Source organism: Macrotis lagotis, chromosome 1 (assembly GCF_037893015.1).
Source record: "Macrotis lagotis isolate mMagLag1 chromosome 1, bilby.v1.9.chrom.fasta, whole genome shotgun sequence".
Classification (NCBI taxonomy): Eukaryota; Metazoa; Chordata; class Mammalia; order Peramelemorphia; family Peramelidae; genus Macrotis; species Macrotis lagotis.
The window spans coordinates 894402094-894428294 of record NC_133658.1 but is presented as its reverse complement, the minus strand read 5'-3'; the positions used below and the strand labels follow the sequence as shown (position 1 = coordinate 894428294).

The following is a 26201-nucleotide window of genomic DNA, read 5'->3' as shown; positions in this document are numbered from 1 at the left end:
TTCCACAACACACATTCATGGCTCTCCAGCTTCCCATCTAGAGAGTATTATGGTCTCTGAAATAACTAAGATTCCATCTGCCATCCTCGACAATGGCTCAGGACTGTGTAAAGTAGGCATTTCAGGGGAGCAGGTTCCCCGGTTCATCCAATCTACAGTCCTGGGCTATCCCCAAAGTATTACCCCCAGGACAGAAACAAAACCGAAGGTATGTTATGTTGGACAAGAAGCTCAGGATAAAAGAAGCATCCTCACCCTGAGATCTCCAATGCAACATGGGATTGTCACCTCCTGGGAAGATATGGAAATGATCTGGAGGCATCTATATAAATATGGTCTCAGAGAGCCCCCAGAACAGAGACCAGTGCTCCTAACTGAAGCACCTCTAAATCCTCCAGAAAACCGAGCCAAGATGTTGGAGATATTCTTTGAAACATTTCAAGTGCCAGCCCTCTATGTGGCTCTCCAAGGTCTCATGGCACTCTATGCTACAGGGAAAAGCACAGGCATTGTTCTAGACTGTGGGGATGGAGTAACTGGAGTCATCCCCATCTATAAGGATCGCTGTCTACTCCAAAGCATATCCAGATCTGATTTTGCAGGGAAAGATCTCACAAACTACCTGGCCAGGCTTCTCTTGGAGAGAGGTATTCACCTAGTGAACAGAGGCAACAAGGACATTATAACTGATGTCAAAGAGAGGCTGTGCTACATCATACCTGACCCTCATGAGCGAAAGCAAGAAAAAACTATAGACTGCTCCTTGTATAATTATATCCTTCCTGATGGTCACTCCATGCAAATTGGGGATGAGCTGTTCCAAGTACCTGAGTCTCTCTTTCAGCCCTCAAAGTTAGGTTCCTCAGCTCCTGGGATTCACAAATTAGTTCTTAAAAGTGTGATGAAAAGCAGCCACCACTTCCACAAGGACCTTCTGAATAATCTGATCTTGGCGGGGGGGTCTACCCTGTACCCAGGGTTGCAGAGGAGGCTCTGGAGGGAGCTGGAATTCCTCCTAAAAGGATCCCTGAGTGTCAACATCACAGCCCCTAGTGACCGTCACCTGTCTGTGTGGATTGGAGCTTCTGTCATCACCAGTTTGTCAACCTTTGAGCAGATGTGGGTCTCTAGAGCCACCTATCATGAGGTTGGCCCTGCTGTAATTCCAAAGAAATGCTTCTGATAAAGTTAGCATCCCTGGCCCACAGACAACATCCAGATTATAAGGAAATACAGAAATCTCCAACCCAACAGATGCAATGTGTGGGTGATCTTGAGAGTGCCTCTTTTAGACATGACTCTAGGAATGGACCCTGAGGTTGTAAGTCCGAGACCAAGATCCCCCTGAGTCCAGTGGCCATTTTACTGTGGGTCATTGAGAGCTTCCTCACCAAAAAGAAGGGGCTTATTTGAGCTGTAGTCTACAACTACAGGCTTGCAAAAGGTAAGTAGCACCCACTCTTGTCTAGGTGGAAGAAATATGAATGTTTGTTTCCCTGCTCCCAGTCACCCAAGTACACTAAACTTTTTAATATCAGGATTCAGATATTCTATGACTCCATAGCATAGTATATATGTAACTCCACAGTACCTTTCAGACAACAGACTTAATATATACATATATATATATATATATATGATAGATGAACAATGGATGAATGAATGGATGAATGGATAAATGAAAAACATAAAATAGCAGAATAATCATTCTATCTTTTTTTGCAATTCCACTTTTTCTTAGTATATTTGAGAGGCAATGGAGCATACTGTTTAAGGAGTTATGCTCCAGTTCATAAGGTTCTAGGTTCACATTCTTCCTCTGTCTCATATAGGCTATGTGACCCTGGTAAGATACTCTGGGAAACCTGCAAACATTGTTTGTTGTCAAGAAATTGCTAACTTATATTAGTGGAGGGACTTTCCTTAACTATCCCAAGGAAATCAGAGTTCTATTCCTTCATCATAAGAGGTAGCGAGGTGACCAAGATGAGAATCAAGAATCAAATTGTTAACATATTAGTGGAGGGACTTTCCTTACCTATCCCAAGGAAATCAGAGTTCTATTCCTTCATCATAAGAGGTAGCAAGGCGGCCAAGACGAGAACCAAGAAGAATTGAACTCAAATCTAGCAGGAGATACTTCTTAGCTGTGAGACCCTGGCCAAGTCACTTCACTATTGGCTTCCTCAGTTGTCTCATCTGTTAGCATCACCCTTCCAGGGTTGTGAGGATCAAATGAGATGATTGCAAAAAGTACCCAGCATATTTTTAGTATATCATGAGTACTTTATAAATATTAGCTATTATTATTATTGCTGTAGTAAAGTCTTATTTATCCATTTAAATATATTAATAATTTAATTTAATAATTTAGTGATGATAAATTAAATATATGTTAATAATAATTAATAATTAAAATACGGTAGTAAATGTTTGTTGAAAGAATGAAAAAGTTAATGAGAGTCCTGGAGAAGGAAATCGAGAAACCTGCCCTTAAATGCAAGATGCAATTCAATCCACCAAGTCTCTATTGAGGATTTCCTACAGATTTGACATGATCCTCGACACTAGAGTTACAAAGATAATTCTACTAACAATAATACCAGGTTTGCAAAGTACATTACAAACGAGGCATCCCAAAAGTCTTGGTGCATCATAAATTTCAATGATTTACTGGATCCAAGCCACCATGGTCCATCCATCATGAAGTAGGTGAAAATATTATCTCTAATTTGCAAATGAAGTGGATACTCAGAGATATTAAGTGATTTGCTTCAGGGGACACAGCTAACAAGTGTTTGAGGTAGGATACAAACTCAGATCTTCTGAACTTTAAACAATCTATCCTCTTCATTATCAAGGCAAAGAAAAGTCTCTTCCAAGGGATCATACATTATATGATGCAGAACATAAAAAACAGATAGGCTGCTATGAGTTAATCTGAGGAGGGAGGAAAAGGCATTAATAATGAGGAGGGGAGAGACCCAAAAAAGGCTCTACTGTAGTATATGGCATATGAAATAAATCTTTAAGGCAACTGGAGATTCGAAAAGGCAGAGGTGAGGAGGAAAGCAGAGTGAATTGAAGGTCTGGAGACCTTACAGACCAGGTAAAGAGGCAGATCATAGAAACATAGATGATGTGCACTGCTCAGGGAGCAGCAAGCCGGTCAATTTGGCTAAAATTCAGAGTATGTGAGTAATTGTCATGTATAACAAATTTTAAAGGGTAGCCAGAAAGCCAGCCTGTGAAGAATCTTAAATGTCAACCTGTTCCTAGAGGTAATAGGGAACCATTGAAAGCTATTGGGCAGAGGACTGACATGGCTACATGCATGCTCCCGTAATATTATCTTGGCCATTATATAGAAGTTGGATTGGATAAAGGAGAGTCTGGAAGTCAGAAGACCAGTTAGGAGACTATAGAATCTGTTCAGATAAGAGGAAATAAAAACTGAATCAAAATGGCAGTCTTTTAGGTAGAAAGAAAGGAATGGATGGGAGAGATATTTTAAAGGTAAAATCATCAAAATTTGGAAAGTAACTATCTATGTGGGGTGGGGGGTGGGAGGAGGAGTTGGGAAAGGGAACAGTGGAAAGACCAGAATGACTTCATGATGACAAAACTGCAGGCCTGAGACAAAAACTGTCAAATAAAATTAGGAAGTTTGAAGGAAGGATGAGTTTAGTGACTGAAGATAATGAGTTCCATTTTGGACACGTTGAAAAAAATTGGAAATATTTCCTGGCTTGCCCCCCCCCCTCCTTCGGTAAGACCTTAGACTAGTTATTTCCCCTCTAAGAATACATTAGCTGCCAAATCTGTATATTGGAATGATTGCTACTCTACATAATCTTGAGGAAGAAATTATCTGTTGAAGATACTTTGAATCCTTGAAAGCAAAGTCCTGAATGGTACTATTATTTCAAAAGTTGTGCCTTGCCCTACTCTACTTTAAAATGGGTATAATGGTCCTGAGCAATGTCCAAGATAATGGGAGGGGGGACAGGAAAACAGCCATTTTCTAGAACTGATCACAATAAAGCTATTCATTTGACTTGGAGGAGCAGTGATGATCTGGGTGGGAACCTGCAGCTGGGAAAGGGTGGAGGGGAGGAGAGAATAATATTTGGCTTTTCAGTATTGTTTCCCTCATTCTCAGACAAAAACACAATCTTGATGCTGTTCTACAGCTGAGGTAAAAGAGAATAAGAGCAAGACAGAAACAAGGAGACCTCAGAGAGACAAAGCCAGAGGGAGACAGATAGGCAAAGAGACCAAGGAAGAGAAAGAAATTTTACAGAAGAAGGGGCAAGAGAGAAAGAGGAGGAGAGGAGAGAGGAAAGGGAAGGGGAGGAGAGGAGAAGAAGGGAGGGGAGGGGAAAGAGAAGAGGGGACAGAGGGGAGGGACAGAGTCTATGGGGATAAGAAGAGTAAATAGGCAAGGGAAGGGGTAGAGGGTAACACTCAGGCATTTTAAGTCTAAGAATAAGGAAGATCAAGACAGACAAAGAAGTGGGATGCAGGCATGCTCCTCCCTTTGGGCACAGGGTTGAAGATGCAGACAGAAAAGACAAATGCTCTGGCCAGCCTCCAAGACTTACTATTAGCCTTGCCCAGTTGGAGGCAGCTTCCTTTGCTATCCCCCTCCCCCTATGCCCAACCAATCTTGTTCCAGCTGCATGTTGCCCAGTATAAGCCATTGGCAATCCCTGGTCCTTTCCCTCTCCACCACCCGAGAGAAGTTGTTCTGTTCTCACAAGTCATCCCCTACAGAGTACATAGACAGGTATCTAAACTGAAGCAGACTCATCTAGTGTTGAGAAACAACTATTTGAATGAGCAGCTAAAATCAGAGGGAGGGGAGTGGTGGTGTAGAGGAACAGCACGTCTTGTCCCTTGGAAAGGAAATCTAGAATCCACTCCCTCTACCCCCAAATGTGGGAGGTTAAGAACCATGGGTGGGGTGAGGAAGGAGCATCCCATCCATCCCAAGGAGATCCTCAAGCCTTGTCTGTTTCACAAAGTCTCTTATAGTCTAGTACAAAATCCTGCAAGGAATCCACAATTGTCTGGATGACTTCTACTGGGGAAGGATCCTTCCAGTGAAGTCGTAATTATATTATTCTGATGCCCGTGTTCGGAAGTCTTACCCAGAAGTGTCCAGATATTCACCAACGAAAGAATAATGCATAGCTTGGACCAAAGGACATACTGGAACATGAATCTTTTTCATTCTAACTCGACTTATCCCAACACTAGTCAGTAAGTTAGCCTTCTCCATCCTATGCCACTTCATGGCCCACAATCTTGTGGCAGCCACCACCCAAGTTGAAGCCCTCCTTCCTTCTCACCTGGACCACTACTATAGTCTCCTACATGGACTCTCTCTCCTCCCAGCCCCACCTCTCTGCAACCCAATTCACACAGCAGCCAAACCAATCTTTCTAAAGCACAAAATCAACTCCCCAACACATTCAATGGCTCCCTATTGCCTCCAGGATACAATACAGATTTCTCCAGTTGGCACTGAAAATCATTCACAGACTATCTTCAGGTTGACTTTCTAAGTTTATTGCATATTACCCTCTCACACATTCAATACTGGGCTACCTGCCATATTGCTTTGAAGATTCAATAATCTCCCACCTGTCTGCCTTTGGCCAAGCAATGCTCCATACTTGTATTGCAATCCCTCCTCATCTTCACCTCTTCAAAACCATAACCTTATTTAAGGATAAGTTCATATGCCATTTCCTAACTCCTGGATTTCAGAGGCCTCTCCCCACTCCTCAAATGCTCCTGCACATGGATATCTGTTTGTATTTTATAACTAACCTGCCCAGGGTTATTTTATCCTTCTCTTTCTATCACCAGTACCTGCCCCACATGGTAATCCTACATGTGCTGAAGACACATGCTTTTGAAGAAGACCATGACATGCACATGAAATGGATTTGAGAGAGGGGGTTCTGTGCTAAATCACTGGCCTCACTCACTCCTCCAGAGTCATCCATGTTCAGTGACTAGATAGGATTCAGGATGATTAGAGATGGCCCTGGATGTGAAGCAATCAGGGTTAAGTGACTTATCCAAAGCCACACAGCTAACAAATGTCTGAGACCAAATTTAGACTCAGGTCCTCCTGACCTCAGGACCAGTGCGCTATCCACTGTACCATCTTGTAGATCAGATTGGATTTGATCAGAAAATCAGGAGACTGCTAGTCCTGGCTGTACCACTAGACATGCTATGATTTGGGGTTGATCATTTCTCCTTTCTGAGGAGAAGTTTACAAATCATTCATCTATAAAATGAGGAGGTTGTATTGAGAGATCCTATAGGTCTTTCCAGTCCTTAGATTCCAAGATCCATGACCTGAACTCCCCAAGGCAGAGGAAACCAACAGGACAAGTAATGATCTTGAAAGTCAGAGGACCTGGCTTCAAGACACTCAATGTCCCTAAGCCTCAGTTTCCTCCTCTGTAGAACAAGGTTACTGAACTAGATGGCATCCCTTCCATCTCAAACCCTTCACCATTCTAGAATTGAAATATGCTAGAAGTCTTCATCTTCTTAATATATTTCCTTAAATGTGACCCCTAGAGCTCCCCTTTCTGGGCATCTGAATCCTTAACTATCAAATGAGCAAGTTACACTTAATTGGCCCACAAAGTCTCTTCCCATTATAGATCTAAGATTCTATGTTTCTATTACCTCAATTCTGGCTCTAATACTTAATAGTTATATGATCTTAGACATGCTCTCTGTGAGCCTCAATTTCTTTATTTGGTAAAAATGGGGATAACAATTGTGAATTTGGTTGTTGTGGCCTGAGCTATTTCAATACTGAGTCCAATGACCTGGTCATACATATGTGAGGCAGACCAACCTCAGGAGAGACATACAAAGTTAATTCAAACAAGAGGGTGAAAAGGTACAGAGAAGATAATCCTGCAGACCCAGAAAGAGTATCTACTGAAGATGGCAAGTCAGAAGTGGCTCCATCTACCACCATAATAAAGAAGCCTAGGGCCCAGTGTCCTTGGAGAATCTAGGCTTCCTGGGGAAGCGAGGGTGGGTCCAGAGCCCACCAGAGGGACTGTTATGAAACCTGATTCGGGGCCCTGAAATCCTATTTCTCTTCCAGCATGGTACCTTTTAGCAGAGTGCTGGAAATTGGTAAACAAGTGAGGTACAACTGCAGACAGTTTAAATATTTTACAGCTCACTGACTTCCATATGAGAGGGGATTTATATCACTTAAATGTTTAGACTCTACTGATATAATCCAATGCAGAGAAAATCTGAGAGCAGGAGGAAGGAGGAGATTGAGAGAGAGAGAGAGAGAGAGAGAGAGAGAGAGAGAGAGAGACCAGAAACAGAGATAAAGGAGGAGAGGAAGAGAGGGAGAGAAACAGAACAAGAGGGAGAGACATAGAGAAAGATGGAAAGCAGAGGGAAAGGAAGAGAGGTGCAAGATGGAGAAAGAGGGAGAGTGATAAAGGGAGAGAGATAGAAACAGAGGGGAAGAGAAAAAGAAGCAGAGAGAGAGAGAAGAGGTGTAGAAAAGGAGGAAGGGAGAGGAAGAAGAAGAGGAGAGAAAAAGAATGGGAGAGAAAAAGGAAGGAGAGAAATAGAGAAAGATGAAGGACAGAGGGAAAGAAAGAGATATAAGATGGAGAAAGGAAGAGAGACAGAGAAAGGGAGAGAGAAACAGAGAAAAAGAGTAAGACAGAAACAGAAAGAGAGAAAGAGGAAAGAGAAATAGAGGGAAACAAAGAAAGAGGGAGAGAGCAAGATACAAAGAGATAGGGGCAGCTAGGTGGTGTAGTGGATAAAGCACCGGCCTTGGAGTCAGGAGTACCTGGGTTCAAATCTGGTCTCAGACACTTAATAATTACCTAGCTGTGTGGCCTTGGGCAAGCCACTTAACCCCATTTGCCTTGCAAAAAAAAAAAAAAACTAAAAAAAAGATACAAAGAGATAGGAGAAGGAGCGAGAGATAATTGAAATGAATTTTGAAATCAAAGGTTCAGAGGTATCAGGACCTTCAAGTACATTTTATAGATGGGGAAACTGACTAACTTGTCCAAAACTATACAGATTAGTAAGTATCTGGAGCAGATTTTGAACCCTGGTCTCATGGATTTTCAATCTAGGGTCCTATATGCAAGCTATATCTCGTGACATATGGACATGGTTTTTATGTTTAGGGCTAGAAGATGGAACTGAGACTCATATGAAGGAGAGAGGCATTTTATGGGAATGGAGAGGGAGAGTCACAGTATACAGAATGTTCTTCCTGACATGGAGCTCAACTTTAACAATAAATGTTGGACACCTGGCATCATCTATCTCAGCATCATGTTCAGAACAAGAATGTTCTTCAGAAGCTCCTGGGACATGCAACCTCTACTTGAATGCCTCCATTGATATGAAGCCATACTGTCCTGTTAGCCAAATGAAAGCATTTGTGTAGGTAGAGGATCAAAAGGACCAGTAAGTGGGAAATCTGGACCACTACTGGCTTTTCTGATGACTCCTTAAAAGGCCAGGTACATACATAATGAAGTGTTTCCTGCAATTTGGTTTTCCTTAGGATTGGACTGAAAAAGCTCCTTTTAGTCACTTTTATTCAGGTGGATTAGAGAAGATCATATTCTCCCAAATCCAAAAATGGGGAGACTGAAACAAAGGGAATGCACTTCACCCAGAGTTGATGTTAGAAAGTAAACTATAGACTATGGAAAACATGGAAAGAATTCAACAGTTCACAGGAGAATATATATTTAACAGCTAGAGCTCTGAGAAGCAGGACACTTAAATTTAATGTGCCTTAATATTTTCTCCATCACTTTTTGAAGTCTAGACAGGAAACTTAACTAATCAATTAAGAATGAATAAATAGGGGGCAGCTAGGTGGCATAGTGGATAAAGCACCAGCCCTGGAGTCAGGAGTACCTGGGTTCAAATCTGGTCTCAGACATTTAATAATTACCTAGCTGTGTGGCCTTGGGCAAGCCCCTTAACCCCATTTGCCTTGCAAAAACCTAAAACTAAGAATGAATAAATGAATGTATGAATAGATATATGAAGAAAGAAGGAAGGAAGGAAGATGAGGAAGAGAAAGAGAAAAAAGAGATGGAAAGGAAGAAAGAAAGAAAGGAATGGAAGAAAGAAGAGGAAGAGAAAAAGGAAGAAAGAAGATAGACACAAAAGAAAGAAAAAGAGGGAGAGAAAGGAAGATAGAAAGAAAGACAGAAAGAGGGAGAAAGAGAAAGAAAGAGAGAAAGGGAAGAGAAAGAAGAGAGAGAAGAAAAAGAAAGAAGAGAGAAAGGAAGGAAAGAAAGAAGAGAGGAGAAAGCAGAGAGGAGAGAAAGGAAAGAAAAGGGAGAGAGAAAGAAGAGAGAGAGAAAGAATGAATGAATAAGAGAAAGATGGAGAGAAAGGAGAAAGAAGAGTGAGAAAGAAAGAAAGAAAGAAAGAAAGAAAGAAAGAAAGAAAGAAAGAAAGAAAGAAAGAAAGAGAAAAAGAAATTGAAAGAGAATGCATTGGGGTCCCAATGCCCCCATTCTCAGTTTGGGGATCTGAACCCCATTTTCTTTCCATCACTCTAGGGCAACAGAGGCCATCTTCAGTCCCTTCAGAGCGGTGCTCACCTATCTTTCAGGACCAACTGACCCAAGTCAACTGCTGTTCACAGGGAAGCCTTCTCCACCAACAAAACCCTTGTTTGAATATTAGCGGGTGAACAATCCTTCAATGCTTGATGAAATCTGCTTTACAATGATAGAAAGAGCTGCCATTGCAGGACCACAAAGACCTGAGTTCAAATTTGACCTCAGACACTTAGTGAGCTAGATGACCCTCATCTGTAAAATGGAAATAATAACAGCACCTTCTTCTCAGGCTTGTTGCAAGGACCAAATGATTTAATGAGTATAAAGTCCTTTCTATCAGTAGACCCTATGAAAATGTATGTATAACTAGCTGCTGCTGCTGCTGAGTCCTGTTTACCTTTATAATATCTATTAATCATTTCTGTGGTAGTTCAAGTGGAAAATAATGAAGTGAGAGTGGGATGCAATGGAGTGACTGCCCCCACCCACTCAAGAGACTGGCTTCTAGTCTAACTTTGCCATCAACTGATTCTGTAACCTTCTCGAGGCTTCATTTTTTGATCTGTGAAATAGGCCGTTTGGATAAGAACTGCAGGACTCAGCCTTCATGTTTTGTGGTTTGGTGCAAAGAGCTATGGTTTGGGGAGTCCAGGATGTTTTAGAGCAAAAAGCCTCAGAGGTCTTCTTTTCAATGCCCTCATTTTATACAGGAGGCAACAGAGGACTCGAGTTCAAATCCCACATAGTGTAGAGAGACTTAATCCTAGGATCAGGAAAATCTGCATTGGTATCCAGCCTCTGACACTTAGTGACTGCAATCATAATTAACATTTAAAAAAATTTTTTTATGTGCCAGGCCTTCACCACAACTCTGGGAGACAGGTGCTACACAATTATCATCATTTTTCAGATGAGGAAACTGAAGCAAACAGAGGCAAAATGAAATGGGGTTAATGCTAGTAGAACCTGCATGGCCAGGGTATTGGGAGACTCAAGCAAGGATCATAATGACTGTTAGAAGATTTGTCAACTTTGTTTTTAATATTTTATTTATTTGTTTTTCAACTACATGCAGCTTTGCCAATATCTAATCTCTCATTATCTATGTAACTTTGAGTTTGCCAGAGAAACCCTTCTGGGTCTTGGTTTCTTCTTTTGAGAAGGTTGAAAAGATTGACCTCAGAAGACCCTTCAACTGGGACATCTAATGTGACTTTGGCCCTGTCCCCTTGGATACACAGTAGGATTGCTATTGACCAGCAGAGGACACTATAAGCAGGGACTCTTTCACCAAGGATGGAAACAGGAAGTCAGTTTTAATCCTCTCCTGCCCTCACCCCCATGGCAAGAAGATTTTTGGTGATCCAGAGTTAGGATCATTGTTTTTGGAGTTAAAAAGGAGCTCCAAGACCCTCAAGTCCACCCCATCCCCTCACTTTTATAGAGAGGGAAACTGAGGGACAGAAAGGGAAGTGACTTATCCAAGGACACACAAGGAAAAGGGGACCAAGTTGGGAGTGCAAATTTCTAGGCTACCATGATATTTAAATAGAAACAGATCCTAAGAGTTAGACCCCAGCCCCACCTGGGAATCAATCAGTTCAGAAAGAGGAAGCATTGAGGCTGTCAGAGAAGCAACAATGATTTGGGAGTCAGAAGACCCAACTTGGGATCTTCCAATTACTAATTGTGTGACTGACCCTGAGCAAAACAATTCTCCTCTCTGGGACTCAGTTTCCTTTATGTGGAGTTTGGATTGAATATCTAGGCATCTCCTCCAGCGTCAGGTCCCCTAAATCTACTCCTATTGGATTGAGGCAAAAATGTAAAATAAAAAATAATACTAGTCTCATAGACCTACGCTGCTGCCCACCAAAATAGCCAGGTACCTTTGCCCTGGAAGGGACCAAGAGCCGGTTGTTCCCAGGCTGGCACTAGGCAGTACATGCAAACATCACAACCCTCCCCTGTTGGGTCCCCTCCCTCTCATTTGCTTTCCAATCCTAACTAGCTTTCTCTATTCTTCTAAATGTCAAACAAGTCATCATTGGTAGGGCCCCCATTTTCTATTAATCTAAATGTTTTATCGCCCTTGTGTATGTGGCAATGTCAGACAGGGACAATGCCTCCTGATTAAGGGGAACAATGTCCGTATTGTCGCTCCCCGATTTTGGCTCCCAGCTCCGGAGAAATGGAAGCCGGCGGTATCCCCTGTTATCACATACACAATAAAAAGGGCTGGGCCCAACTCATACACACACAAGTACATAATAATTTTCTCCCATTATTCAAATATCCTGTTTCCCTCCCCTCACCCAACCCTGATTTCTCAGCCCCGGGGAAACAGTGGGGTTTCTAGAAAGGAGGAGTTCCATAGCAATCCCTCAGCCTGCTATGGCTCCCAGTGGACAGATGGAATTTAAATGGGATGGCCGGAGAAACAAAGGAAAGGAGGAAGCCTCTGACTCTGAAGGACATAGAGATCACCCACTGATAGAGTGGGTGATAGGTGAAGAGACAGCCTTCAACCCTGCAAGAATAGTCTTTGAAGAACCAATAAAGGTTGGAGCCATCTGTGTCTCAGTTTCCTCATTTGTTTACTGAGGATAAGATTGGGCTTACAGGTCTCTCTGGACCCTTCCAACTCTAAATCTATGATTCTAATCTAACTTCATTTTACAAAGGAGGAAACTGAGGCCTGAAAAGAAAAAGAGATATGCCCAAGTTCTTGAAAAAAATAATAAAAGCAGACACCATTTAATATAAGTGACTAAGTGGTATCGTGAACAGAGAAGCAGACCTAGAACTAGGAAGCCCTGAGTTCAAATGTGACCTCTGTCCTTGATTATCTGTGTGACCTCAGTTTTTTCATCTGCAAATGGAGATGATAATATCCCCTTTCTCCCAGGGTTATTGTAAGGCTCCAATGAGATCATAATTGTAAAACCCAGCTCTGGGTACATATTAAACTCTAGATAAGTATTGCTATCATTTTTACCATTATCATTATTAGTACTTCCCACATTGACAAAGCATAGTGAGTTCAGTTTACCAAGCATTATTGATGTTTTTCAGATGAGTAAATAGAGGCCTAGAGAAGAAACTGACTTTCCCAAGGTCATACTACTAAGGAATAACAAAGATTATAATGAGATTTCTATAGGTTTATAAGATACTTTATCCAAACCAATGTCATTTAATCCTCAAACAGTATTGTGAGTGAGGTACCATTAATTATCCCAGTTTTACAGATGAGGAAATAAAGGCTCAGAAAGTTAAGTGGCTTCCCCATAACTACATGTGGGCTTCCTGACTCAGTCCTGGTCTCTAGACTATGCCAGACTGACCCTGGCATTCCATCCCCAGGTCCTTAGGCTCTATATGATGTCTTTCTTTCCACTCTACCATTCTAACCTTCCTCTCTAGTGACTCCAAGGTTCAAATGGAACCCCTCCCCCTAGTTGAGACCATGGTTGCTGAGAGAGAGAGAGAGAGAGAGAGAGAGAGAGAGAGAGAGAGAGAGAGAGAGAGAGAGAGGAAATGTAGAAGAATGGGGTGGGGAGGGAGCGTCCTATGCCTCTGCAATTCAGCCTGCAGTCTGGCCTGTCCAACTGTGGTCAGAGTTGGCCAGGCCCTGAATCCCCAAAGGGCTCCCCCAAGGATCCTCTCTGACTCAGCGATCCCACCCAACGCCCACCCACTAAACTGAGTGAGGGGCTGCCACTCACCAGCACAGCTGGGGTGGTGCCTACCTGATGAGGCCGGGCCTCCTTCCAAAGAGTGGTATAGATTATTTAGAAGAGAAGAGGCCTCATTCCACTCGCAAGAAAGGGAGCATTGCCCAGTTTCAATAGCCTGCTTTCCCCTAGTCTGTAAGCAGACACCTCATAGTTATGCAACCTCAGGGTCTGTGAAGATGAACTGGGTTCCAGCCAGTGCAAACAAGAGCTGTTCCTGGTTCTAATGTGTAAAATATTCATATTCAATTAAGGGGGAGAGGTCATTATTAAAAGTTCCATAAAGAAAAATATGTGTCCTGGGTTCCAGACCCACCTCTGTTGGAGGGATGGCAACGGGACCTCCCCTGGGCCCCAACAGCAAGCAGCCGTGCCCTGAGCCAAGGTGGCAGCATCCTGAGCTGATGGTTTGGGGGTCTCCCAGCCCCCATTCCCATCCCACCCACAATCCTTGCAGTGAATCCTGAACATTTTCTATTCTTCAAGTTCAGTGTGTGTGTGTGTGTGTGTGTGTGTGTACATATGTGTGTGCATGCATGTGGGTATGTGTGTGTGTTTATGTGACAAAGAGAGTTACACAGAAACAGAGACAGAAAAATAAGGCCAAAGAAAACAAAACAAGAACTGGCAAGTGTGTCTTGTGTTGGGCCGGTTCATCTCATTTAGGGGCAGAGGTTGAAGGGTTAGCCTAGTGGAATTGGCAGGGGGAGAACTGGGTAGGGAGGGATCTTGACTCTGCTGCTGCCTGCTACCTGTGTGACCTTGGAGGATGTCAATTGTCCTTTCTGTAAAATGAGGAGCTTGGGCTGCCTCTGCAAACTCTGATTCTGTGATTCTTCTCTGTTCTCTCTCCTATCAGCAGGACCTCCAGTACCTGAAAATTCCCCATTTTCCACTCCCTGGGAGGAGAGGGGAGGGGTTGCTATGAGTTCCATAGAAGATCCTTGGATTTGGAGAATCTGAGTTGACATCTTGTATCTATTACTCTCCATTTGCCTATCCATCCATCCATCCATCTATCTATCCATCTATCTTTTTATCCATCCATCATTTATCTGTTTCTTCATGTCTATCATCTATCATCGCTTTATTCACCTCTTCTATTTATCTACTGACATCTAATCTAAGTCTATTTATCTCTATCCATCCATTTTATCTTCCTCTATATGTCTATCTGCCATCTATCCATCTGTCTCTATAATTTATTCTTTTTACCTCTTATTCTTTCTAGTCTATTTATCTGTTTACCTATTTATCCACTTTATCTGACAATACATCTATCTACTATCTGTCTATAAAATTTATTCTACTTATCTATGGCTTTATTTTGTCTATTTATGTATCCAACTATCTAGTCGCGTACATTTGGTATGTCTGTCTACTTACCTATCTATCCATCTCTCTCTCTATCATCAGCCTGCCTATATGACCTTGAAACAATTCATCCCTCTGGGACTGACTTTTTCCATTTATAAAATAGAGGGGGCTTGTTGCACTTACCAAATGATCTCTAAATCAATTATCTTGAAATCCAAATCAAACAACCAACAAGCAGCTATAAAACACCGATTTTGTGAAGAAACTACTGTGTGTCCAAATGAAATGGTCCTTGTCCTCAAGAAGTTGATAGTCTCTAGTCTGGTTCTTCTGTTTATTGGCCATGTCCCCAATTCAGTCTCCTATCTAGGTCTCAATTCCCTTATCTGTAAAATGAGTGGGTTGGACTCAATGATATATAAGGTTCCAATCCAGTTCAATGATTCCATAATGGACTCCTTTCTCAGACAAGTTACTAATAGGTCACAGAGCCAAAGGGGAAGCTCGAGAGCATTACCTCTGACTGAGAAGGGCAGGTCTCAAAGTCAAACATTAACACTGCTGACCTCACTGACAGCCTTGCTCCTGTGGGTGATGTTGCTGCATTCCTGGACAGGGGAATAAGGCCAGTGGAGAAGAGAGTGGGCCATAGAGCTCCCCCTGAGCTCCCTCTGAGCATGCTAAATGAGCAGGACAAAAACTGATGAAGATCGATGAGGAAAAGAATGACAGACTCCATCCAGGCCAACCCACATTGAATATGTTTCTACTATTGCAAATACAGCTTGGAAAGTATAACCCATAAATCTTATTCCAAGGATCATAAATCAAAGGCTTTGAGAAAGACCTTAAAATCTATTCTCCACCTCCCACAGGCTGAAAATTTTACTAGAAAAACATGTGGGCCAATCAAAGTCATATTACCTAAGCCTTTAAATGACAATGGCGAGCCATTGCATATAGCTAACACTAGGGATGTGATTGTCTACATGTTGGAAAGGGTTAATTACTTTTAGTGGCTAAAACTCTAAATGATGAGAATGATAATAATAATAATAATAGCTAGTATTTATATAAGGCTTTAAAATTTGCAAAGAATCTTATATATGTTATCTCATTTAATCTCACAACTCTGTTGAGGTGAGTGATATTATCATCCTCACTTTATGGATGAGAAAAATAAGACCCAGAGTTGCTTATTTACTTAACCAGGGGCTCACACAGCTAGTAAAGGTTGGAGGCAAGTTTTGAACGTGGGTCTATCCTGATCCCATGTCCACCATTCTACCCACCACCCATCCTAGGAAGTGTCCACATCTATTAGCTAGCGACCTTCATCATCAACATTCAATTAAATCTAACTCAGCAAGTATTTACTAATCAATTATGTGTCAGACACTCTTTTAGCCCATGGAGAGATGAAGAAATAAAAAGGGAATAATATCTACCCTCAGGGAATAGATATTAAATGTTCTTGGCAGGGGTTGAGGGGGAAGAGGGGATGAACATAAGCATGTTTATTGATAAGTAAATGCAAAGTAAGATAAATTAATTTGAAGAGGGAGAGAACACTAACAGTTGGAAAATATGGAGATATTGATACTCAGAACCAAGTTTTGAAGGAAGCCTGAGGGGATTCTCAACCTTTATTATGTCATAGAACCCTTTGTCTCTCTCTCTGGCAAAGTCCAGGAACTCTCTTCTCAGAATCATGTTTTTAATGTATAATAATAAATTATGTAGAATTGTAGAAATAATTTAGAATGAAATACATATGTAGGTAGGTAAATACGATATGAATTTGATATTATCTATAACATCAAATCTCAAGATGGATGGATGGATGAATGGATGGTTGGATAGATGATAGATAGATAGATAGATAGATAGATAGATGAATCAATAGATAAAAGAAATATTCATAGAGTTGGAGTCTTAGATATGACTTAAATAGAGAGGAAAGGGGGCATTCTAGGCTTCCAAATGAAAATTAGAGCCTTTTCCTGACCCCTCCCACTCTAAGCAGAGAGTGGGGGAAGGGTAATGTATTCAGAAACCATAGGATTTAGCAACTGAAGAACTCTCTTTATTAGAGTCTATGGCTGCTTTTACCTGTACTAACCCAGTTGGGTTTTTTCTGAGAAGGAACTCCGACTCTAAGGAAACAGATAGCTAGGTTTGATCCTTCTTCACACACTGATATCCAGATTCAGGTTGGTTACTCTTGTTTCCCAGTGGGTAATGTCAGAATGTCTTGTTTCCCAGTGGGTACTCAAAGAAAAAATATAATTACTTGGTTTTGCAAATGAGTCTCACTGATCCTCATAATAAATCAATCATCAACAAATATAAAGCATCTATGATATGACAGAGATTCTTTGAGGAGTTAGGGATGAAAAGCCAAAAATAGATAAAGAATTTTACAAGATTCTCTTGAACTTAGTTTTGAACTTTGGGTCTATTCTGGTCCCACGTTCACTATTTGACCCACTGCACATTCTAGGGAGTGACCCCATCTGTTAGCCCAACATTTAATTAAATCTTACTTGGAAAGCATGTATTAATCAGGGAATATAAGTATTAATAAATAAGATAATCCCAACTCTTAAGGAATTTTCTTTCTAATGAGAAAATACAGCATATAAATGGGATCTGGAAAGGGGTTGGGCCATATTAGTTAGCAGACAAAGTGATTGCTGAGGAGTAAAAGTCCTAAAAGTGACTCAAGGTGTGAAGGATAATCTTGATTGTTAAAAGGACCCAGCCATGCTTCACCTCTACCCTCCTCCTTTTCCTTCTCTTCTTCCTCCTCTTCCCTCTCCTTTTCCTCTTCCTTCTTTTCCTCTTCCTCCTTTTCCTTTTCTTCCTTCTCCTCCTTCCTCTACCACCACTATCATTTTCCTATCCTGGAAAATTGATCCAAGGCTCTGGTCTCTTGACTGATGACTGCCTCTCCAGGACAAAAGTGAAATCATTCCTTCCCTCAAGGACTCTCCATTTTATCCCTGCAACTATTTTCCAGAAATGTGCCACATGGCTGCAATGACCAGACCTATAGGTCTGACCCTCTTTCCTCATGTATAAGGTTGGGCTTGAGGGGGAGAATCAGGGTGAGTAGAATTCAATTATCTTTTAAATCTCTTCCACTTTTAAATAAGAAAAAGAATATACTATGCAGGAATTCTCCTGCTCATACATAATCACATCCTTGAATCATAGATTTTTAAATTCCTCCCTCAGGTTCCAGGACAATTCATTTCCTCCTGTGGGTCACTTCCCTGGCCCCAAATATGCCCCGTATTTTTTATTATTAACTAATTGAACTATTCTGATGATACTTCCAGGAGATACAAGGACATTATAGATTCCCTATCTCACCCCCTTCCAACAGAGACTAATTTGGGGCAAGAGGCAAGGGTGAGAAGATAACTGGAGAGCCAATCAGATGTTACTTGGCTGCTCCAGGTGAGGCATTGGAGTAGAAAGTTCATGGGGTGGGGGAGAGGAAGAAGGGAGCAGGAGAGAGGGAGAGGGCCCCCCCTTCTGCAAGTAGGCGAAGGTCTTCTTCCTATCTTCAGCATTTTGAAGCAACTAATGAGTCTATTAGGGCTGAGGACTGGCCACCTGACAGCCAGGGTGGCCTAGTTCACCTGTCTCAAAGATCAAAGTCCACATCCTATCTGATGGGGCACTGGCTATGTAGGTGGCAAGGAATGTTCTTGCTGTCTGTCCTTCTGGGCCCCTTGTCTTCTGAGAAAATGGAATTGAGACTCTTTAAGCATCCCCTTTACCAGAAGACTTTTGGCAAAAACTGGGGACCTGAAGGGGAGCTCAGGTTAAAGCTGGTCATGTAGTTCAATCCCTATATTTTACAGAAGAGAAAACTGAAGCCCAAGGAAATATAATGATGTGACTTTTCCAAGGCTTCTCAGATATCAGATTTCAAACCCAGATCCTCTGATTCCAGAGCCAGGGTTGTTTCTTATGAGAAAAAAAAGGGCACCATCTAGTCCAACACCCTCATTAGAAACAGGAGAAAACTGAGGCCTGAAGAAGGAAAATTACTCACCCAGGATCATTCAATCAATAAACACTTATTAAGTGCCTACTACATACCTGGCATCCTCCTAGGCACTGGAGATAAACATACAAATAATGAAAATCTTTATTCACAAGGAGCTTCCACAAGGCAGGAGATAACAAAGTCACCTATAAATATATGCAGCAGAGAGATGGGGTTAATAAATATAATTTCAAAGCAGTCAAAAATAAAAGGTAGCTTGGGAAGGCAGGAACTAGCAATTGCAGGAATCAGGAAAGGCTTCACCTATCTACTGTTATGTGGAGGAACTCTGGCTAATCACCTTTGATGCCCCTCCCAACTCTGAATCCAAGGTCCTGAGGAAAGTAGAAAGGCTAGGATTCACACCCAGCTCTTCTGATTCTCATTCTATTGTCCTTTACCTTCCAGTGAGCTCTCTCTCCTATTCATATTGGAGGCTGAATTCTGGTTTTTGGTTTTTCTTTTTTAGGATTTTTCAAGGCAATGGAGTTAAGTGGCTTGCCCAAGGCCACACAGCTAGATCAGTATTGTGTCTGAAGCTGGATTTGAACTCAGGTCCTCCTGACTCCAGGGCCGGTGCTCTATCCACTGTGCCACCTGGCTGCCCCCAATTCTATGATTTTTTAATAGAGATCGATCTTGATCTCTCTCTCTCTCTCTCTCTCTCTGTCTCTCTCTCTCTCTCTCCTATCTCTGTGTCTCTATCTCTCTGTCTCTCTTTGTCTTTTTATACTCTTCTCTCCCTGTCTGTCTTCCCCCTCCTATCTCTTCTATCTCTGTATTTTTCTGTATTCTTCTGTCTCTCACTGTGTCTTTCTGTCTCTGTCTCTCTTCCTCTCTGTGTGTGTCTGTCTCTTTGAGTCTATCTCTCTCTCAACCTCTGTGACTGTCTCCCCCCACCAAATTTTAATCAGCCTGGAAGTCCATGACCATTCTCCTGGAGCTGGGGGTACCACCACAGCATATGCTGACACATCTCTCCCTGACAAGCTCCTGCCCCATCTGTCTTATACTTAGCCCTGGGTAGTTTTATTTTTCAAATGGGTGGGATGGAAATGTGCTGAATGACACAGCACAGATCCAGAGTCAGCAAAACTGGGAAGGCAAAGTGAGGCTGAGGAGAGGGGAGGGTGGGCTCCGTGTGCGGCCTCCAGGGACACTTGGACATACACACACACACACACACACACACACACACACATCTTCCAATTCTACCACAAAGAATCTTCATCCACATCTTTCTGGCAAACTTTCTTATTTTTTTAAAATTAGAAGTGAGAGAGCGTCGATATTCAGAGGGGGTCTGAACCATATTGTTGCTTTGGCTATAGGCTCAGGACGAGGACAGCTATCTTTAACTGGCAGTCTCCCGACTGTCCATTTACAGACTTCTTAAACTTTCCCCTTCTTGTGCTTTAAAATGGGTTCATCTAAACTTAGCCCAAGGAACAAATTTGAGAAGATACCTGGAGAACACTGAATGTATTGACAGAAATAGGGATTACTTTGGGATAGGGATTACTCCTTTGATTTCATTAATGTGGGAAACAGGTGAGAAAATTCCCTCTACCTTCTTTGTAACTTAGGATCCTGGAGAATAACCAATAGCACTACGAATTCAGATGAGTGTTTGGGGTCATGAAGCCAGTATATATCAGAGGTAGCCCTTGAACCCAGAATGTCTAGCTAATATCAGAAGTTTTTGTATATTTTTGCTTATTTTGCCAAATTGTTTTCTTCTCCTCATATCTTAAAGTTTTTTGTTATAGAAAGAGTGCAGGGAGAGTTATATTGAATAATTGGGAAAATTTTAAAACAAAGAAATAGTGATATATCTTAGGTCTTGAAATTAAAATAAATCATTAAAAAGGAAAGGCCAAGCTTAAGCAAAAAAGATGAAATATGGGAAGATCTCCCCTTCCCTTCTTTACAGAGATGGGGAACAATGGGTGTGTGGAACACTGCAGAGCATGTCAGATTTTTTTCAAAATGTTGGTTTTAATAGATTAATTTTTTCTCTCCTCTTTATCTTTTCCATAAGGGGCAATTTTCTGAGAGGAATAAAGGAAAGATACATTGAAAAGTAAAGGTGATATAAAAACAAGATATTTTACAATTTTTTTAACAAGATAAATTAGTTTGTCTGTGAAAACTATATGCTTTAATTCAAAAAAGTTATAGTCTTTAGTCATCAGTCATCACTAAACATTAGCAGCCTGTCTCACCAAGAAAAAGCTAGGTTTGGGAAACTGGGGCTTTGCTTCAGGTTGCTGAGGGTGGGGGCAACCCACCAGTCTCTGAGTTTACCAAGGGTTGGCATGCCATTCTGTGGTATCCTAAAGGATGCTATTCCACTTCCCTCCACTGTTGTGCCCCCCAGTCTTCTTCATTCTCCCATACTCATTTCTTCCTCACAGGTTTGACAGATTCTTTCTGGTTGCTCTCTTTTCATAAGATTATCTCTTCTATCCCCATTTTTTTTGTTTGGTTTTTTTTTTTTTTGGCAAGGCAATGGGGTTAAGTGGCTTGCCCAAGGTCACATAGCTAGGTAATTATTAAGTATCTGAGATCAAATTTGAACTCATATCCTCCTGCATCCAAGGCCATCACTCTATCTACTGCACCATTGTACCACCATCCTACCCCCATTTCTAGATATAGTCCTGGTGTCCACCATTGAGAAAAAAAACCCTCCCTTCTTAATCATGAGCCCACAGATAGGGCATGCTTCTGCCAGCTAAGTAGGGTATCCTGATTATCAATCAACTCCAAGTTTGGCAACCAGGTTTCCTATAGATTTGGTTGACTAAGAAGGCAATCCATATTCCATTAAGCATCCAGACTCTTTCCCTATCACCATCTTAGATCTCCTTGTTAAAAAAAAAGGTTAAAACAGGGTAGCTAGGTGGTGCAGTGGATAGAGTACCAACCCGAATTCAAATTCAGCCTTAGACACTTAATAATTGCCTAGCTATGTGACCTTGGGCAAGTCACTTAGTCCTGTTGACTTAAATGAAAAATTTTTTAAAAATAGATAAAACAACTAAATGATATATTTGTTTAGGATTATAGAAGTATTTCTTTAGCTTGATCCCTGTGAAAACTCCCAAACAGATGGAGAGAGGTTCAAGTCCACTGCCAAACTTGGCTTGTAGATGACAATGTCAGTACTAGATCCTGGGACTTCCTATGACAAGGATGGGGGTGAGGCAAGAAGAATTGAATTTTGAATCAGGAAAATTAATATCAAATTCCAGTTTTGCCGTTTACTCTCAGAGTGATCTCATTTGGATCACAGAGATAGGAAGTCACACATTACAATCTGGACAAATCACTGAAGTTCTGAGAACCTTGGTTTCCCCTATTTGAAATGTGGGGGTGACTAGACTAGATGAGCTCTTAGATCTTTCCCTCTCTCTAGATCTATGGTTCTATGATCAAGGTCTAGGGGCATTCATTATTTTATTTTTTATTTTTTCATTTTTTGGCTTTTACTAAGCAATGGGGTTAAGTGACTTGCCCAAGATCACATAGCTAGGTAACTATTGTGTCTGAGGTCAAATTTGAACCCAAGTCCTCCTGACTCCAAAATCAGTGTTCCATCTGCTGTGCCATCTAGCTGTCCCAGAGTTCACTAATAGACCCTTGAATAAACTGGGATATTGTGGATTTTATTCTGTGATAAATCCCAGAAGTCGTCTGGTCTGACCATTTTTCAAATGAGGAAACTGAGTCTGGGAGAACTGGGATGATTTGATCATACTGGTAGCAAATGCAGAATTAAGAGCTGATACCCCTCTTCTGGCTTCCTGACTCTGATAGAGACAGTAATGAAGGTTAATTCATATTTGCTTCTTCTGCCTTTGCCTCTGAGTCAGTACTGGAATAAAAAAGTAATGAGAGAAATCTTAATTAAACTCATGAAAGATTTCTCTGTTCCCCCATTTCTTGAACCCTACTTTCCCACCCCCATCATTAATCCTGAATTAAGCAGAATGGGAATTTTCCCCTCCTCTCCCTCTCTAGGAGACTGGAAAAGGAAAATAAGACTAAGAGAGAATAGCAAGTCGTTGACAGAGCACCTTTCCTCCTAGAATGGACACACATCCAGTTGGATGAAAATGTATGATTTGGCATGCCCTATCATCACAGCCCAGATTTATTGCTTGGAAACACTGCTGTCTAGGAAGCTCACTCCGAATGTCATATGCCTTGGGTGAAATGACTTGGATTTCATGAACTAGTATGACTAGAGGTCAGAACTGGAAAGAACCTTAGAATGCAGAAAAGGCAACTGGATGACGCCGTGGACGTACCCACCCTGGAGTCAGGAGGACTTGAGTTCAAATCTGACCTAAGACACAAGCTGCGTGACCCTGGGAAAGTCACTTAAACTCTATTTGCCTCAGGTCCTCATCTGTAAAATGAGCTGGAAAAGCAAATGGAAAAATATTCCAGTATCTTTGCCAAGAAAACCCCAAATAGGGTCATGAAGAGTTGGACCCAATAGAAACTACTCAGCAAAAGCAAATCAGAACACAGAATTTCAGAACTGGGAGAACCTTTAGAACAGGGAATTTCAGAAATGGGAGAGACCTTAGAACAGGAAATGTCAGAACTGGAAGGGACCTTAGAACAGGGAATGTCAGAACTGGGAGAATCTTTAGAACAGGAAATTTCAGAAATGGGAGAGACCTTAGAACAGGGAATGTCAGTACTGGAAGGGCCCTTACAGACCTTTCAGTCCAACTTCACTTGTGATTAATGAATTCCCTTCTGAGGGTACTAGAACTTTTGCTGAGATCAGTGGATGGTTCTTTGCCATTCACCCTCTCTCAGTACTAACCAGAGTTAACAGCCATCTTTCTAGAAGCCACATATATAGATGAAAACTACAACCCCCAACTCCATGAAATGACTTCATAACCTCTTTTTTTTCTCGATTTTCACTCAGACTTCGACTCTAATAGCCCTGTAGTCTGTACAGACTCCAACATTTCTGCTGGGGATTACATGAAACCAAAATCACTCCTCCTGCCAGAATTACGCAATCCTTATGTTTTTATTACTTGACTCCACAATTGGGGCATTTCCCTGCTTTGCTTCCACCATACCTACTCTTGGAATGAACCACCTGCCATCTTACCTACATCCATGGAAAAAATCCCAATGTGGGTGTGTCCAAGGACCTGAGTTTGAATTGTGACTCTACCCATTAATGACTTGTGGGAACTTAGGCAAATCCTTTCCTCCCTCTTCAGAGTCTTAAGGAGCAAATGTTGCACCTGGGGCAAGGAGATTGGGAGGGGAACTTCAACCCATCATAACCTGATAAGGCAGCCAGTGAAAGGCACCTACTAGAGAAGCCTTTGGGGAGGGGAATACAGGACCAGAAAAAGAACTCACCTGCTGTGGGGAGACTCTACCTTAGGCTGCCTGGAGAATGTCACTAGGAGTCAAGGACTGGCCAGAGAGGTGATTCACCTAGGTGTGGTTAGGAAGGGGAAGTGAGAGCTGCCTTATTAACTAACCTTGCTAACCAGATACCAAACTCAGTTATTTCTACACCTCAGAACAGAAAGAAGGAAGAAGAAGAAAGAAGAGGGGGAAAAGTAAAAGAAAAAGAAGTTTCAGCACCCAAGGGCAAAGCTACCTTTCATACCAAACTGGTCTCAATTGGGGTCTCAATTTTCTTATCTGCAGGTTCCCTGAGTAAGTCAACCCTTTCTTTAAGCATATACATGGAGTAAACATTGGCTTCTACATGCACATTCACACACAAACCCAAATCTTTCTAATACTCATTAGCTGTGTGACCCTGGGCAAGTCATTTCTCTTTGAGCCTCTTTCCTCATTGAAAAGAAAAATTAAAAGGCTATCAAAAGGCTCAAATGCAATATTCTATGTAAAAGAGTTTTGAAAGTTTTAAGAAATGTGGACTATCATTTTTATTATTATTATGCATATTAGCTGTACTATTTAAAATTCATGGGAAGGGACAAAAGAGATCATCTAGTCTTCTTATACAGAGAAAGAAATTGAGGCTTAGAAAAAATTTAACAACTTGTCCTTTTCTGGTTTCTGGGTTACCCCTAGAATGGTAATAAGCTCGTTTCCAATCAGCCAGTTTAAGTAACTCTCATTTTCTCTCAATCTCTTTCTCTGTTTTGTTACTATTTGTCTCCATCTCTGTATCTTTCTCTCTGTCTCTTCCTTTCTCCCTCATTCCCCTCCCTCTCTCTATGTGTCTCTGACGCTCATTTCTCTTCTCTCTCTCTGTTTCTTTCATCTCTTTCTGTCTCTGTATCCTCTCCTCACTCTTCCTCTCTTTCCCCCTTCTTTCTCCCTCTCTCTTTCCCCTTACTCTCTTCTTTCTCTCTCCTCTCTCCATCTTCTTCTTTCTGTCACCCTGTCTCTCTTCTCATTTTTCCTCACTCTCCTTCTCTCTACCCATCTTCTTCCTTCTTCTCCTTCTCCTTCTCCTCCTTCTTCCTTCTTCCTCTTTGTTTTTCTTCTAATTTTTCCTTCTTTCTTTCTTCCTTCTTTCTTCTCTCTGTCTGTCTCTGTCTGTCTCTTTTTCTCTCTCTGTCTCTCTGTCTATGTCTCTCTCTCTCTCTCTCTCTCTCTCTCTCTCTCTCTCTCTCTCTCTCTCTCTCTCTCTCTCCCCCCTTCCCTCTTTCTCTCCTCCTCTCTACTCCATCTCCACCCGTCCCCCTCTATAGCCAAACTGAACTACTTTTCCAGATTATCTGCCCAGCTGATGAGCTGCAAAAATTGGCTCCAGTGTTCCCTCCTTGAATGATTTTTTCCAAGTGCCAAAGAGTGCTTTGGGGACATTGTGAAAAATAGGAAATGGGCTGGAAAATATGAAGATTCCTGCAAACAAGACAGTTGCTGGAAGGAACACACTGCCCAGATCCACCGCGGCCCATTAAGGACATGGCAAGATTCCATTCGAAGACCTCTGTGGGGATCTGGTTGTGCTGGCTCTGGCTGTTCTGGACTTTTGCAAGAGTTTCTCCTCAAATGGATTGGACTCTGGGGTGACACTTGGTATGTTTAGCCCCGAGTGTCCAACCCTTTGCCATAGGATTGAAATGATTCCTGTGTGAAGCCAAAGGGAGCTTCATCTTTCCCAAGAAGGTACATTTTCAGGGACAAAACAGGCAGAAACCTCAAGAGGCTTCCTTTCGGGCTAGGAAAGGACATGTTGCTCTCTGCAAGAAACCTTTAAAAATAAATGCTCATAGGTCCTACCAGGGAATCTCTCATTCTGTCTTAGAAGTTTGTGGGATATGAATCTAGGTGTATGGAAGAAAGGAAAAGAAAACAATTTTAAACATACAGAAGAAAACAGCAACAATCACAAAAAGTTCAAACAGGGTAACTTTTTTACTACTCTAGAAAACTTAAAATACTCTTTAAAAAAAACCAAAATAACATAAATTCATGGTTACACAA

General features: G+C 41.7%; 1 protein-coding gene across 5 annotated transcripts; it reads left to right on the top strand.

Moving 5' to 3' along the window:
• LOC141491421 (uncharacterized) lies at window positions 1–26201 on the top strand. Of its 5 annotated transcripts, none has more exons than XM_074192351.1 (3): window positions 1–1444; window positions 24314–24452; window positions 25485–26201. In XM_074192351.1, the coding sequence occupies exon 1, from the start codon at window positions 50–52 to the stop codon at window positions 1181–1183; it is 1134 nt and encodes a 377-aa protein (XP_074048452.1). In that variant the 5' UTR covers window positions 1–49; the 3' UTR covers window positions 1184–1444; window positions 24314–24452; window positions 25485–26201. The 5 variants fall into 5 exon arrangements, 3 of the variants coding, with proteins under 3 accessions (XP_074048452.1, XP_074048432.1, XP_074048443.1); XM_074192331.1 differs by having other exon boundaries at window positions 25463–26201; XR_012469601.1 differs by lacking the exon at window positions 1–1444 and adding an exon at window positions 23694–23911 and having other exon boundaries at window positions 25463–26201.